Source organism: Dysidea avara, chromosome 8 (genome assembly GCF_963678975.1).
Source record: "Dysidea avara chromosome 8, odDysAvar1.4, whole genome shotgun sequence".
In the NCBI taxonomy this organism is placed as follows: Eukaryota; Metazoa; Porifera; class Demospongiae; order Dictyoceratida; family Dysideidae; genus Dysidea; species Dysidea avara.
The window spans coordinates 29043706-29058022 of NC_089279.1; the positions used below are offsets into that span (position 1 = coordinate 29043706).

A 14317-nucleotide genomic window follows, 5' to 3' on the forward strand; every position below is an offset into this window, starting at 1 on the left:
CTTATAAATCCAGCTACATAGTGATGATTTGTTTTGTCTGCTTTGAATGAGTCGAATCATGGCTGCTTTATTATAGTGTCTACAAACACCAGTAGTAAGACAGTGGAATTCTTTGGTAGGGGCAGAGGTTCACCCATAGATATGCCACTGAATACAAGATGTTATCTTGCACTGGTAATAGAGTCCCCAAATTAATGTTAACATGACTTGTTTAAACAGCATCTGTAGTTGCTGTACTACATTAAGTAAAAGTAAATCTAACACAATTATTTGTAAGAAAGGGGTCACATTTTTTTACTTTATAACTTATTTCATTGCTTTTAATTTTCCATTAGTTAAACTACAATACATTTTGATATAAAGAGAAACATAACCAATGCAAGGAGTCAACTATTAGCTATGAGATTTTGTTTACTGGTAGTATAATGTGTCAAAAGGTATCTTTTTGCAAATTTTAGTACAAATATTCTTCATTTCCTCCCAGTCACATCCGATGAAGGAAGACGATGATAGTGACAGTAGTGTGGAGAGTAGCTACTCTGGACTGGAGTCTGAATCAGACACTAGTGGTAGTAGTGACCTAGAGGAGAACAATGATGTTGAGGAAACAGTGAGTCATTGTGTACTGTGGTAGAAGCTGTGAAATTACAAACATTCTGTCACCCTGAAATCAAAGATATATAAGGTCACATGCTCTGTAATTTGAATTTAGTGATGACTCAGTTGCTATGAATTTGTACCAATGTCTTTTGAATGTCTTCATTTTGGGAAAGAGAAAGGTTGTTAACCCTTCAATAAGTGTCCTTGTTATGCATGCATAGAAAGGACGAATGTTGGAGGATTAAGATATCACAAAGTAATCTCTATAGCAGAGTAGCTAATTCTCTACACATGCATTTATAAACAGATAAGCGTTATGCTAACACAAAAGGGAAGACTTTATTTATTTATTTATTATTACTGAGCAGCCAGCGCTGCTGATGTGCTCAGGAAAAAATCATATACATTTCTACAATAATTATAAATGTTAACTGAAGTCATTTAGGCAGAGTTCCAGTCTTGAGCTCTTCTGGAGGTTAAAAAACTTATTTGGTAAGCTGTTGTAGATGTTGTAAGGAGTATGAAATGGTGCTGATGATATTGTCTAGTTTCTCTGGTCATTGGAAGATAATTAGTTGATTGGGAAAAATCATTGTGATGGGGACTAGCTATATAGCTACACATTTACAAACCTTACTTGTCTTTCTTCATGGGCTTCCTGATCTCTTTTAAGTCTATCACTCTCTTTTCTTCTGAAACCCTTTCATCCATACTTTTTACATTTCTTCACACCTTGTTAGCCATAGATGCTACATGCACGAGTATGGCTGAGGAGTTTCCGTGTGCTTTCTGTAAACATCTGTGTATATGACTGTCAGGGTTTCCTGTGTTCTTAGTGTAAACTTTTGGTTACATGCAACCAGTGTGGGGAATGGGCAGGCTCACCCCAATAAAATTTGCAAGTATTTCTCAGAAAGATAACTGTTTTGGTAGGGTATACAGAGCGTATTACTGTATTTGGTGCCAGTGAGTATGATATTTCAGGCCTGTGATGTAACAGGTCAATTTGAAAATCACAAGTTAAGTGTTTTCAGCAGGGTTGTTGGAAAAGGTGGACATGATCAGACACAGGTGTGGACATTTCAAAATACACTTATACTAACAGTTTGCTTTCATACCTAATGTTGCTCTGTACAGTAGCAGCATATTTAGCAATGGTAAGACCACAACTGGAATATGCTTCAGTAGTATGGGACCTTATTTATAACAGTAATGTACGAAAATATTCAAAGAAGAGTAGCACGATGGGTATTGAAAGGTTACAGTAGATACAGTTACAGTTACTTCCATTCTCCAACATCTCTCCTGGCCTGAACTTCAAACTCGACGTAAGATATCCACATTTTACAAAGCACTTCACAACCAAATTCCCTTATCTCTTCTACAATAACTGCAGGTTTAAAGTAAACCATGTTGTGATTAGCCACTTCCATTCACAGCATACAATGTATAGAATAAACACAACTCCTTATGACTTGTAGTACATGTCATGTCAATGTTAACAGATGATCTGCCGTATCACCCTTATTGGCAGCTTCGCAAAGTGATGTAATCTTCTCCAGTAGATAACAATCCAGTAGTCCTTCCCATCTATGTCTTCTCTGATTAGTGCATCCAATTAGTTTCATTTGTTCCAATTGCTACACAACTCAGACTTGAGCATTTGTCTAGTTCAGTATACTCGAATGAGACTGGGTCTTTCTTCTCATATAATTATTAATAGCTGTCACTGCATATAAGCTTACCCATAAATCATGTTTTAAAGAATTTTGTTACCATATTAACTTTACAGGCATGAAGCTAAGTTGACAACTGTGTGACCAATGGCTGAGGACCATTAAGGCCTACAATGAAACTTTTTGAACACACTATCAGACTTATGGTCAGCTACTTTCATTATCATCTCTGTTACACATCTTTGTTAGAGAAACTACTTCATCTGCTGCAGCTGATGTAGAGACACTGATTTGATCAATTTATTGTTTATCCTCACAGTAGTTGGCAGAGCCGTTCTTCCACACATACATACAACAAAGTACAAAAACAAAAGCATGAGCAGCCATACAAATACACAAACAATGCAAACACAAGAAGCTACTTAAAATTAACGACTTTGAGTGTTGAGATAAAAGTCCTTAACAGAGAATACAAAGGAATTGTAATTACAATCAACTGGAATAGATTTCATGAATGAATCCCACCATGGTGTATAGCAGAGGAACAGAAATATTTTTTGGTGGTTGATAAATGGTAACTAAGTGGGTTGGCAAACCAGTCTTTACACCAAGTGTTGTAACTATGCTTTGCTCCGAACACAATAGGAGGATCAAGGAACAAAACAAGGCTATTTATCATGATGGTATTGGTGATGCATGGCACAGGCTGACTTAAAACATAATCTGGTGTGAGATTGGTAGCCAGTTTAATTGGCAACAATGTAAAGAGACATGGTCATATTTTCTCAAACACATGGTTATTCGAATTGCTTGGTTTTGTAGACGCTGTAGATGTGACACTTGTGATGGAGTGTGCTGTACAAGTTGATGTATCAATTCCAGATTTACTGAGTCCCGTCTGATAATAGCGGCTGTGGTTAATGGGTGATATTTGCCCACTGCAGTGAGGAACACACTACTGATACTCCACTAGCCTTAGTCCTTTCATTAGAGGTGTTAACTGATTACTATGAAAGATTAGAAAAATTATTTTATTGGTCTTCCAGTGCAACTTTGTTTAGTTAGTGAATATTGTACCATTTGGCGTGTATCAGTCAAGGACCGGCCAGCTGAATCTGAAGATTGTAATGGATGAACAAGTGCCAACAACAGTAAAGTCTTAATAAAAAGATTTAAGTCACTTATCTGATAGGAGTATATAAAGAGTCCATTTGTCCAGCCACACTATTATTGTATGCACCTTCTAATGTGGGAGTGTCAGGGAAGGAATCAAGTGTGGGTAATCAGAGATATCATGCAGTACTGGATACCAGGCTGGTGTCATCTCCTCTGTGTATGAACATATGGATGAATGCTTCTCCCTCAGATCTCTTGTATCCTCAAGGGCATTTCGATACTCAGGCACATAGTTGTTCCATGCTCCACTCCAACCAGCTAGCTGCTGTAAGCCCTATCTCAGAGCTACAAAACTTTTGAAACAGCTTTGTTGTACGCGTTGCTCATGGCTTCATGGAGACACAAATCCAACAACACTTTCTGTCGTAAGTTTAAAGGAAGAAAATCCATCCCTCTTGGAGGAGACTGAGTGTGACACTCAATTAGATATAGGGTGGCCTGCAGTTCGAATCCTGGGGTAGGAGGGATTTTTTTCCCTTTTTTTGGTCCATTTCTGTTTCACTTTATTGTTAAGTAATCATTTAAAGTTTCCAGTTCCTGTTTGGTAAAGGTTGCAGCACATGTTGCTGTCAGACCTTCAGTGCTGGCCACTGTAAAGTTCCAAATAGTGATAACAATAATTTCACAAGTGGGAACACTGGGTACTACAGGAATCTTATCCACTGCTTCCTTCTTTAGGACACTGTTCTTGATTCTTTTGTCTTCCATCTGGGATGCTTCTAATTCATTAACTCCTTGTGGGTTGACCACAGTTGCCAGCATGGAAATTAAGGGCGTCACCTGCCTCACATCCTCCATTAGTTTTGAGAGCTTAATTATTCTGTATGCTGTTTGCGTTGGGTAGTTTGTCATTATTTGTACATATCCTTGTTGATCACTCCTTGTAAGCTGAAACACAGTAAAGAACTGAAAGCTAGAAAAAAAGCTGACCCTGATGACCTTTGGCTGGGTATATGTAATGTTGACATTTAGCACATTTCTGTATTACAGTATTGACACTTTCTTTTGATGTATGGAATGTACTTACCTGTCAGAACAGTCAGCACTATTAAACCTATAAATAGACTGGGATAACAGCAAGAGATCTACAGTACCAGAAGGATATTGTTTGTGACTGAAAAGGACTACAGAAGAGTTTTGTTGACTTAGAAGTACCACAGTGTTGTATTGTAGACAGAAAGAGAAGTGTTGTAGTGAGCTGGTGGTGTATCTACTACACATTTGATGATGGCTGCTGTTAAACAAGTGAAGAAGATTATCAACAGTCTCAGTTATAATCCAATATGTAACAAGTTATTCAACTACCCCAAGTATCTGTCTTGTCACCATTCATGTAGTGTTGAGTGTCTGGAGAAGATTAAGAAACAGTCATCAAAGATCACACATCCCTATATTAATGTGGATTGCTTTTTACCACACCAAGTTGGAGAAGTGAAGGTGTCAGTGTGTGTCAATGGAAAGTACATCAAGGGAAGCCCTTATAGTGTTGCGGCTAGTTGTGATTACACCTCACTAAGCAAGCCCAGTAAAATAGTGAACAAGGATGGTAAGATGAGTGGACCCCAGGGTATTGGGTTTAGTAGGAATGGTAAATGGGCAGTAGCTGACTGGTCCAATCACTGTGTATACCTGTATGATGGTAAGGATCAATTGGTGAGGAAGTTTGGTGGGGAAGGATACAATGATGATCAGTTTTATCATCCTAGAGGAGTTGCATTTGATGATGAAGATCACCTGTACATTACTGATATTAACAGAGTACAGAAGTTTACTATTGATGGTGACTACTTGCTACAGTTTGGCAAGTATCTATGGTATAGAATCTTTGGATCTGATGATTATAAAATGAAGTATCCTATTGGCCTCACAGTACACAATGGTAAAGTGTATGTTGCTGACAGTGGTAATAGTCGCATCTCAGTGTTTCTTACTGATGGTACATTCCACCAGACTATTGGGAGAGGACAGCTGTGGTGTCCTAGTGATGTAGCAGTTACTAATAATGATGAGTTGCTTGTGGTTGGCAAGAAACGTGCCTGCATATATAGGTTTACATTGGATGGTAATTATATTGGCAAGTTCAGTAACCATGGTGATGAGCTGCATTATCCCATGAGTATTACTATTGACTCAAATGACTTTATCTTAGTGACTGATATGGTCAAGAGTCAAGTTGTGATCTTTGATAAATATGGAAATCTCGTACACAAGTTTGGATCTTATGGATCTGGTGATGGTGAATTTTCATGGCCATATGGAATAGCTGTCAACAAGAATGGTAACATTTATGTTAGTGACTGTTTCAACAAGAGGGTTCAGATCTTCTCCAACTACTAACTGTTAACACTGTCCACATGATCAAGTTTGTGTAATGATTTTGTTGATTAACTAACACTATTTGTGTACATTAATAAAATTTACTTTTTTAATGATGAAGAATTAATGAAATAAACATTCACACTATACCAGTATTCATACATGTTAGTCAGTTAATCTATAGATACTGCAGTAGTATCACCTTGTCTCCATTTTCCTAACACTAAGGAAATCTATTTATTCCATTGTATTCAAGTATAAGGAAAAACAAGTTCAATTAGGGATCATAGCCAGGCTTATTGTTTTCGTCTAAACGTGTGACCCAACCATCAATTACTGGAGTGGCCATTGTATATTCGTTTTCAGCTGTGTCACACAGCGTTACTAATGAAGAACAGTAGGTGAAGGACCTCTACAATCAACCCAGTCACAATGGAAATCTCGGACAATTCCCATCAAATCACATGGTACTACTACAAATCAACACCTTGCACTGTCAGCAAAGATAAATGGGCCACATGTGCGGTATGCCAAAAGACACCTGTTAGGCTGAAGTGATGTCAAACAGTGAAAAACCAAGCTAGTATCCATTAGCTGTAATCGAGTTATGCTTGTTTGAAGGTTAGGTAGTAGAGAATTTCACTAAATATATCTTTAAAATTTCTTAGCAAATTTTGGAAGCGTTGTCGTACTGAAGGCACTTTGGGCTTGGTTATACCTAACCATGCAATACTGCCAAGCATGAAGGTATGATGATATTATTGGCTAGAAAAGCCTATATAAAAATCTTCATAATCCCTAAGATACAGAACTACTGTACTTAAACGTTGCCTAGACCTCTACTTGTGCCCCAGACAAAGACGAATGAAAGTGAGAGGAACAGTAGCTATAACATTCCAAAAAGCTTTTCTACTATCTCAGATTCACATTGATGATCCAGATATCTTGCTGCTCAAACTTCGGATTTGCAACCATTTCCAGCAAATGAGTCAATTGTAAGTGTCTACTGTACACTGTGAATACTGGCTATTGGTTGTATAGACAACTAAACAAGTTAAAGTGTTGTGGTCCCTGAATAATGTTAAGCTGTTCGCAGGTTAATGTGGAGAATTTAACTGGTTTACAAAATATTGTAATTGGGATATTTATTATATGAAAGTTCAAAAAATACTACACTAGTGTATTGGTATGTTTCTTTCTAGTGGTTCATAAGCACTAATATACTTATGAGCTCTAGACAGTGCTTACTAGCTCCTAACTACACACATTATAATTTAGAATTTGATGTACAGATGTGTTTGTGAGGGGACATTATTCACCAGACCTTGTGTTGTGCTTGGGTGTAGGAAGCACTCATGGTTGGGAGTCCAGACCTGTTGTACCAGACTGTGTGGCATTCTGTTCCAAGCAAGAGCTCACACTGATAGCTGTGTAATGTGTGGGTGATATGTGTGGCATGCATGTGTGTATACGTGTGTGTGCATGCGTGCATACTGTATGAATGATAATTTTGCTATGGGTTTAATTTTTTGAAGAGTTTAAATTTGTCATTGCATTGCATTTCATATACAGTGGTTTCTTCCACAACACAACATGTTATCTTGGGCTACATGCTTGCTAGTACATGAGCCTGGAAGTGTATATACAGTGTGTATATTTGTGTGCAGTGGTGATTAACTGTGACAATGATGAGTATGTCTGTGTGTGTGTTTATCCATTGTATCTCCGTGTGTATGTTTATGTTTCATGGATTTTGTCTCTCAATTGTAGTTGTTTATTTTACCTTAAGGTGACTAAATTTAGCGATATACTAAATTTAGCGATTTTGGTTGTCTCGCTAAATTTAAACCTGCGAAATGTATGGTTAATTAATTACATCAATTCACAAATTCATAAAATCACTAACTTGTATGCATAATTTCGCCAATATACAAAATCGTTAAATTTAGTGTATCGCTAAATTTAGTCACCTTAAGGTAATGTACACCAGCGTTGAAACCGGGTCACTACTGCTGACCCGGATGACCCACTGACCCGGATAGCAATCCGGGTCAGACCCGGATTTGACCCGGATGTGACCCGGATTAATTAAAGCCGAGACGTGTTTCGGCTAGTCTCAAGTGAGCGAACGAGTCTACATTTTGAGCGTTCGATTCGTGTTGAGTAAATATTGCAACTTCAGCCTAGCTGTAGGTTGAAGACCAAAAAACAAAAAAAAAAAAAAAAAAAAAAGGTCTTCACCTACTGACAACAGCTACCCCTCACCATAGATACCCTCAATTTCGTGCTACATACTACACTTACTAACAAATGAGCGTGGCTGAGCGTATGTTGGTAATGCGATAAGTGGGCGTGGCTCACGAAAGAGCTACGCGATAGCGTTTATAAGTTCCACGTCGTCAAACGAACAATTTCGTTTCTCACGTGATCCAATCCGGGTCAGACCCGGATAAATTGTAAACCGGGTCAGACCCGGATGACCCGGAGAAAATGTGACCCGGATGACCCGACCCGGTTTCAACGCTGATGTACACCACTGTTTGTTGACGTATGCATTTTCTTGTCTTCTTCAGTGTGGTGACTCCATGTTACCTGACTTGGCTCACTTGCTAATCAAAATACATTCACAAGATTCACAGAGACAAAGGGAAACATCTACTGACAGATCAAGACTGATCCTGTCCATTCCTAAAGTATACTTATCACTCCTTGATCATCCTGCTTTACCTGTTATCATGTTGTGTAATAATAGACTGCAAGCAGCTCACATGGCATGTAAAGGGTGACTACTTTGCTACAGTGTTGCCTGAAGGTAAGGGACTACCAGAATAAGAACCACATTCATCTACTAAATCAACATTTTGTAAACAACATAGTTTAAGGTACCTAGTATGTCACACAATTAAAACCACACAATTAAAACCACACAATTAAACTTAACCCATGCATTTAATGAACTATTTTAGGATGGTAGAGAACTCCACTTCTGTATTGTATACATAGTCTACGTATTTTTATGATAGTCATACGGGTTGACTTGTGTACTGTGTATCAATGAAGCACATTGTTGTAGTCTCACCATCCAGCCTGTATTGTTCTTCCTGTCTAATTCACACAAGAAAGCCTCCTTTCAGGTCCCTAGAGGGATAGTTGTCTACTAAATAAATTTTAAATGTAGGCTGGCTAATGAGACCACATTTGTTTTCTTGTCATTTAGGTGGAAACCGTGCTTTGTATATTCACCAGTTGACAAAGAAGAGATCACAGGTGTGTTTGTATCTGTATGTGTGTGCATTATATCATTGTCCACCTTATCTTGTATGTATGTATGCACGCACTCACTCACTCACTAGTTTGCTGTCTTGCTTGCTCACTCACTCACTCAACCATTCTTTCCTCTATTAGAATCCATTTCAGAAATCTAAAGGACTGGTACAGAAGGTTTTGTTTCATCCTACCAAGCCATTTTTATTTGTAGCAGTGAGTTAAGGCTGTTTTGTTTCATGTACTCATCAGTTTTGTTGTAGACACAAAAATATGTACGGATGTATGACTTGGTTAAACAAGAATTAGTTACGAAATTAATGACTGGAGTTAAATGGATTTCTAGTATTGATGTTCATCCATAAGGTAAGATTGTTTGTGTGTGTGTGTGCGTACGTGCGTGTGTGTAGCGTGTGTGTGTGTTTGTAGCATGTGTGTGTCTGTATGTAGCGTGGGTTGGTATTTAATTTTGTCGTAAAAGTTTTATTACATGTAAAAGGCATGAACATGTGTAGTGGCGGGACCTTGCTATCTCTCAAACCTTTCACCCACACTTTCAACATTTCTTTGCATGTTGTTAGCCATAGCATGAGAACATGCCATGGGCAGAAGCCACAATGATTTTTCCTCAGATTTCAATCGCTGATCCAGGATGGGGCGTTTGGGGCAAATACTAAACTTCAAGATCAGTTTATAAATCTCATGAAAATATGCATTTTAATACAAATTCACCTGAAACCAAAGCAAACCAAAGTCAAATTAGCTATGAAATTGATACCCAGTACCTTCGTGCGTACTAAGCGCCTCTAAAATAATTATTGTGTTGCTGTTGTTTAAGACATTCAGAGCCTTTAAAACAGCTTTTAAGACTAAAACCATCTGCAAATGCCAAAATGGCTAAATCAACAGTGAGACATTAAGCAAATCACGTTGTAATTAGCTAAAAGCATACTATAATTACATTCAAACAGGTATAGTGAATGAAGACACAACTCCTTGTGACATGTCAATGTTAACAGCTGATTTGCCATATCACTCTCATTGGTAGCTTTACAAAGTTTTGTAATCTTCTCTAGTGCATCATTGAAGGCAGCAACTTGGTAGTCCTTCCCATCTGTGTCTTCTTTGATTGGTTAATTCAATCTTAGTGTTCCACTTGCTGCATAGCTCAGGCTTGTCCCACAATGCTATGAGAATTTAGTATAGCCAACAATTGGAAGGATGGGAATATTGACATCATAGCTAACTATAAATAACTGTCACTGCTTTGTAGCTTACCCATTCGTCATAAATCATATTTCAAAGAATGTGGTTACCATATCAACTTTGTAGGTATGAAGCTATGTTGACAAATGTGTGAACAATAGTTAAGGACCATTAGGCCTATAATCATACATACAGTACGATAGTAACTGTATAGTAGGGACCACAAAGGAGTAGGCATGGCCCATGAACTAGCATCACCCAGAAACCAGCCTCAATTTTTCCTGATGACGATAAGGCAGTATTGGTTAGGTAAATCTAAGCCCAAAAAAACCTTCAGATCAACCCGAAATGCTTTCAACAAGTTGCTACAGATTTTTTTTTTTTAATTTATTCAACGGAATTTTCCACTGACTGACTGACTGACTGATGTTTTCAGACAAACGTACCTCAATAACAGCTGCAGCTAGGGGCTTGATTTTTTCACTGTTCAACGTCGCTTCGGCCCAAGATGTGCCTTTTGGCATACCGCAGTGCATACCATGCATTCTTCATGGACTTACCGTTGTCCTCCTTTGTGTCCCATTCATCTTCGCTGACAGCGCAAGGTGTCGATTCGGTGGTAGCTATAGCTAGCCGTGCGATGGCTTCTCTAAGTTTGTAATGGAAATTGTCCGTATTTCCATAGTGGCTAATTTGATTGCAGAGATGTATTTCTCTCGGCATTTCATGATTCTTAATAGGACAATGAAGCGCACAGATGAATACTTGCGTGATGGCTTCCCTAGGTTTGTATAACGGAAGTCATCCGTATTTTTCATAGTAGCTATTTTGATTGCAGAGGCGCATTTCGAACAGTTCTTGATTCGTAATGCTGTGTAACGGGCTAACAACGAAGCGTAATGGATACTGCGTCTTTAGATCATAATTGATAACCTCGTTGATAACTGGGGCACGCGATACTATTCCTTCTTTTGATGCGGTATGCGTGGGTTCACCAGTCATAATTCTATTTTACAAAAAAAGCTAAGAAACAAGTGTACGCAAAAATTTGGAATTTTCAACTAGAGTAGGGACCATATCGAGAAAAAGTACTGAAACTAGGTTGAGTAGTTCACGATATTAAATCACCGTAAAACAATAAGAAGTGTTATATCCCTACTGTGCTTTGGTAACTCAGGCACAGTAGGGATATAACGCTTCTTATTGTTTTACGGTGATTTTATATCGTGCACTACTCAACCTAGTTTCAGTACTTTTTCTTGATATGGTCCCTACTCTAGTTGAAAATTCCAAATTCTTGTGTATATGGAACTTTCAACACACTAGCAGTGATCCAGCAAGCTGCTTCCATTATCATCTCTGTTACACATCTCTGCTAGAAACTCCTTCATCTACTGTAGCTGATGTAGAGACACTTGAATGGAGTGTGTTGTACAAGTTGATGTATCAATTCCAGCTTTACTGAGTCTTGTTTTGATCCATCTGATAATGGCTGCTGTTGTGGTCAATGGGTGATATTTGCCCGCTGCAATGAGGAGCACACTACTGAAACTCCACTAGCCTTAGTCCTTTCAGTATAAACCTTTAGAGGTGTTAACTGATTGCTATGAAAAATTAAAAATAATTCTTTTATTGGTCTTCAAGTGCACCTTTGTTTAGTTTATTGAATGTTGTACCTTATGGTGTGTATCAGTCAAGGACTGGCCAGCTGGATCTGAAGATTGTAATGGATGATCATGAATAAGTGCCAGCAACAGTACAGTCTTAATAGAAAGATTTGTCATATGGAGTCACCTGATGGGAGTATATATAGAGTCCATTGTCGGGCCATCACCTTCTAGGTTCCTGACATGAGAGTTCTGAGGGTGCTGACCAATGAAGCACTCATCCACATGTTAATGCACAGAGGAGATGGCAGATTAGTACTGGCCTGGTATCCAGTAGTCATACTTCTTTTGATAGAAATACTATACACCTTGTCAATTTATATAACTCTTGAAAACTGCATATTATTTACTGCAAAGCCACCTGAAACCAAAGTTAAAACTGCTGTAAAACTCACCCAACAACTTTGTACATGCATGCTAAGTGCCTCTAAAGTTACCAGTGTTTACGACTTTTAAACAGCTATTAATTAAGACTTCACAACCATCTGCAAAAATCAACCTACTGATCATGAGGAGTGATCACTGCTGCTTAAAATATAGTACCTAGCAAGATAATCTGCTCTCTCCAATCTACTGGTCTATGCCCCAACCACTTAGCCTGCTTGTGCACCTCCCATTGCCAGTTCCTGGATCCCCCCCCCCCCCCCCCCCCCCCTGCACACTTGATTCCCTCCCCTGACACACCCATTAGTTGTTACATGCTCCATTCCAAATAGTTAGCTGTTGTATGACATACCTCAGGGCATACAAAACTTTTGAAGCAGCTCCAGTGTTGCTCATGGCACAAATCCAACAAGTCTTACAACACTTTCTTTCACAGGTGGGAACACTGAAAGCTAGTACAGAAATTCTATCCACTACTGCCTTCTTTGGAACACCGTCCACAATCAGCCTATCATATTTTCCCTTAGTAGACATTCTTGTTTATTAAGTTGAAACACAAGAACTGAAAAGGCTGACTGGTGGCCTTTGGCAGTGTGTATACAAGGTGGACATTTAGCACATCACCTTATTACTGTGTTTGGTGTATAGACACTTTCTTTTGCATGTACACTTATAAGAGCTGTTGTAAAAAAGGAATGCCAAGGTGCTATGGGAACTAAATTCTTGTAAATGTATTTACCTGTCAGACCAGTCAGCACTTTTAAACCTATAAATAGAGTGGGACAACAAGAAGTGATCTACAGTACCAGAAGGATATTGTTAGTGACTGAAAAGAACTACAGAAGAGTTTTGTTGTCTTAGAGGTATCACAGTGTTGTATTGTAGACAGAAAGAAAAGTGTTGTAGTGAGCTGGTGGTGTATCTACTACATATTTGATGATGGCTGCTGCTAAACAAGTGAAGAAGATTGTCAATAGTCTCAGTTGTAATCCAATATGTAACAAGTTATTCAACTACCCCAAGTATCTGTCTTGCCACCGTTCATATAGTGTTGAGTGTCTGGAGAAGATTAAGAAAGAGTCAAAGATCACATGTTCCTGTATTAGTGTGGACTGCTTTTCGCCTCACCAAGTTGAAGAAGTGAAAATTGACTTTGTCCCAATCTTACAGCAGTTGGTGTAGATGAAATCTCAGGGTTGCTTTAGCATTATGGTCTCTTCCACAAAGTATGTAAACAGTAAGCTTGATCCATAAAACCTGTTAGGTGTATGTGTTACATTAAACTCTAGACAACATATTGTCTCATAGAGCTTTATCTCAAGTTTCAATTGCAGAAAGTCACTACATTTGTTTAAAACTTTGAAATGCACTATCATGTGCATTTGAAACTAATAGTTTGGATTGCATGGTAATTGAAGATGTCATCTGTGTGAAACTGATACATGATACTCAACACTACCACTCATGTACAACAGTCTTAACCTCACTTCTCATTATATGTGTACAAAAAAGGGTCTTCCACACACATCCAATTCCATGAACTTGGAAGGCCATAACTTTGTGTTTAAGAAACGCACAAATCTGAAATTTTCCCTAGCCATTAAGCTGTGTTGGCACTCACAACTGACCAAATTTCAGGTCAATAACTTGTTGTATTTCAATTTTATGGATAGTCAAAGTTGGTAAATTAGATGTGTGTGGAAGACCTTACAAAAGCTATCATCACCTACATGTGTTAACAGGTACATTGCTTAGTGTGTGCATGCATGATTATTCACTGTTACATCTGCTTCACATCCTTTACTAGTTCTGAGAGCTTACTCTGTGCACTTGGCAGCTGGTCATTGTTCCCCTCAGTAGACTGATGACTATACTTTTAGCTGAAACACAACAGTAAGTTTGTAAGAACTGAAGCTAGGAAAAGAGCTGACTGGTGACCTTTAGCAGGACATGTAGGTACATTATTATAAGGTGAACAGTAAACACATTTCTTTTTTACTGTGTTTGGTGTATATACACTTTCTTTGA

The 14317-nt window shown here is 38.3% G+C and overlaps 1 protein-coding gene across 1 annotated transcript; it reads left to right on the plus strand.

Annotated features, from left to right (window-relative positions):
• The first annotated feature begins 382 nt into the window (after positions 1 to 382).
• LOC136262939 (tripartite motif-containing protein 3-like) lies at positions 383 to 5961 on the plus strand. The gene is made up of 2 exons (XM_066057358.1): positions 383 to 610; positions 4443 to 5961. The coding sequence occupies exon 2, from the start codon at positions 4677 to 4679 to the stop codon at positions 5787 to 5789; it is 1113 nt and encodes a 370-aa protein (XP_065913430.1). The 5' UTR covers positions 383 to 610; positions 4443 to 4676; the 3' UTR covers positions 5790 to 5961.
• The last annotated feature ends 8356 nt before the right edge of the window (positions 5962 to 14317 follow it).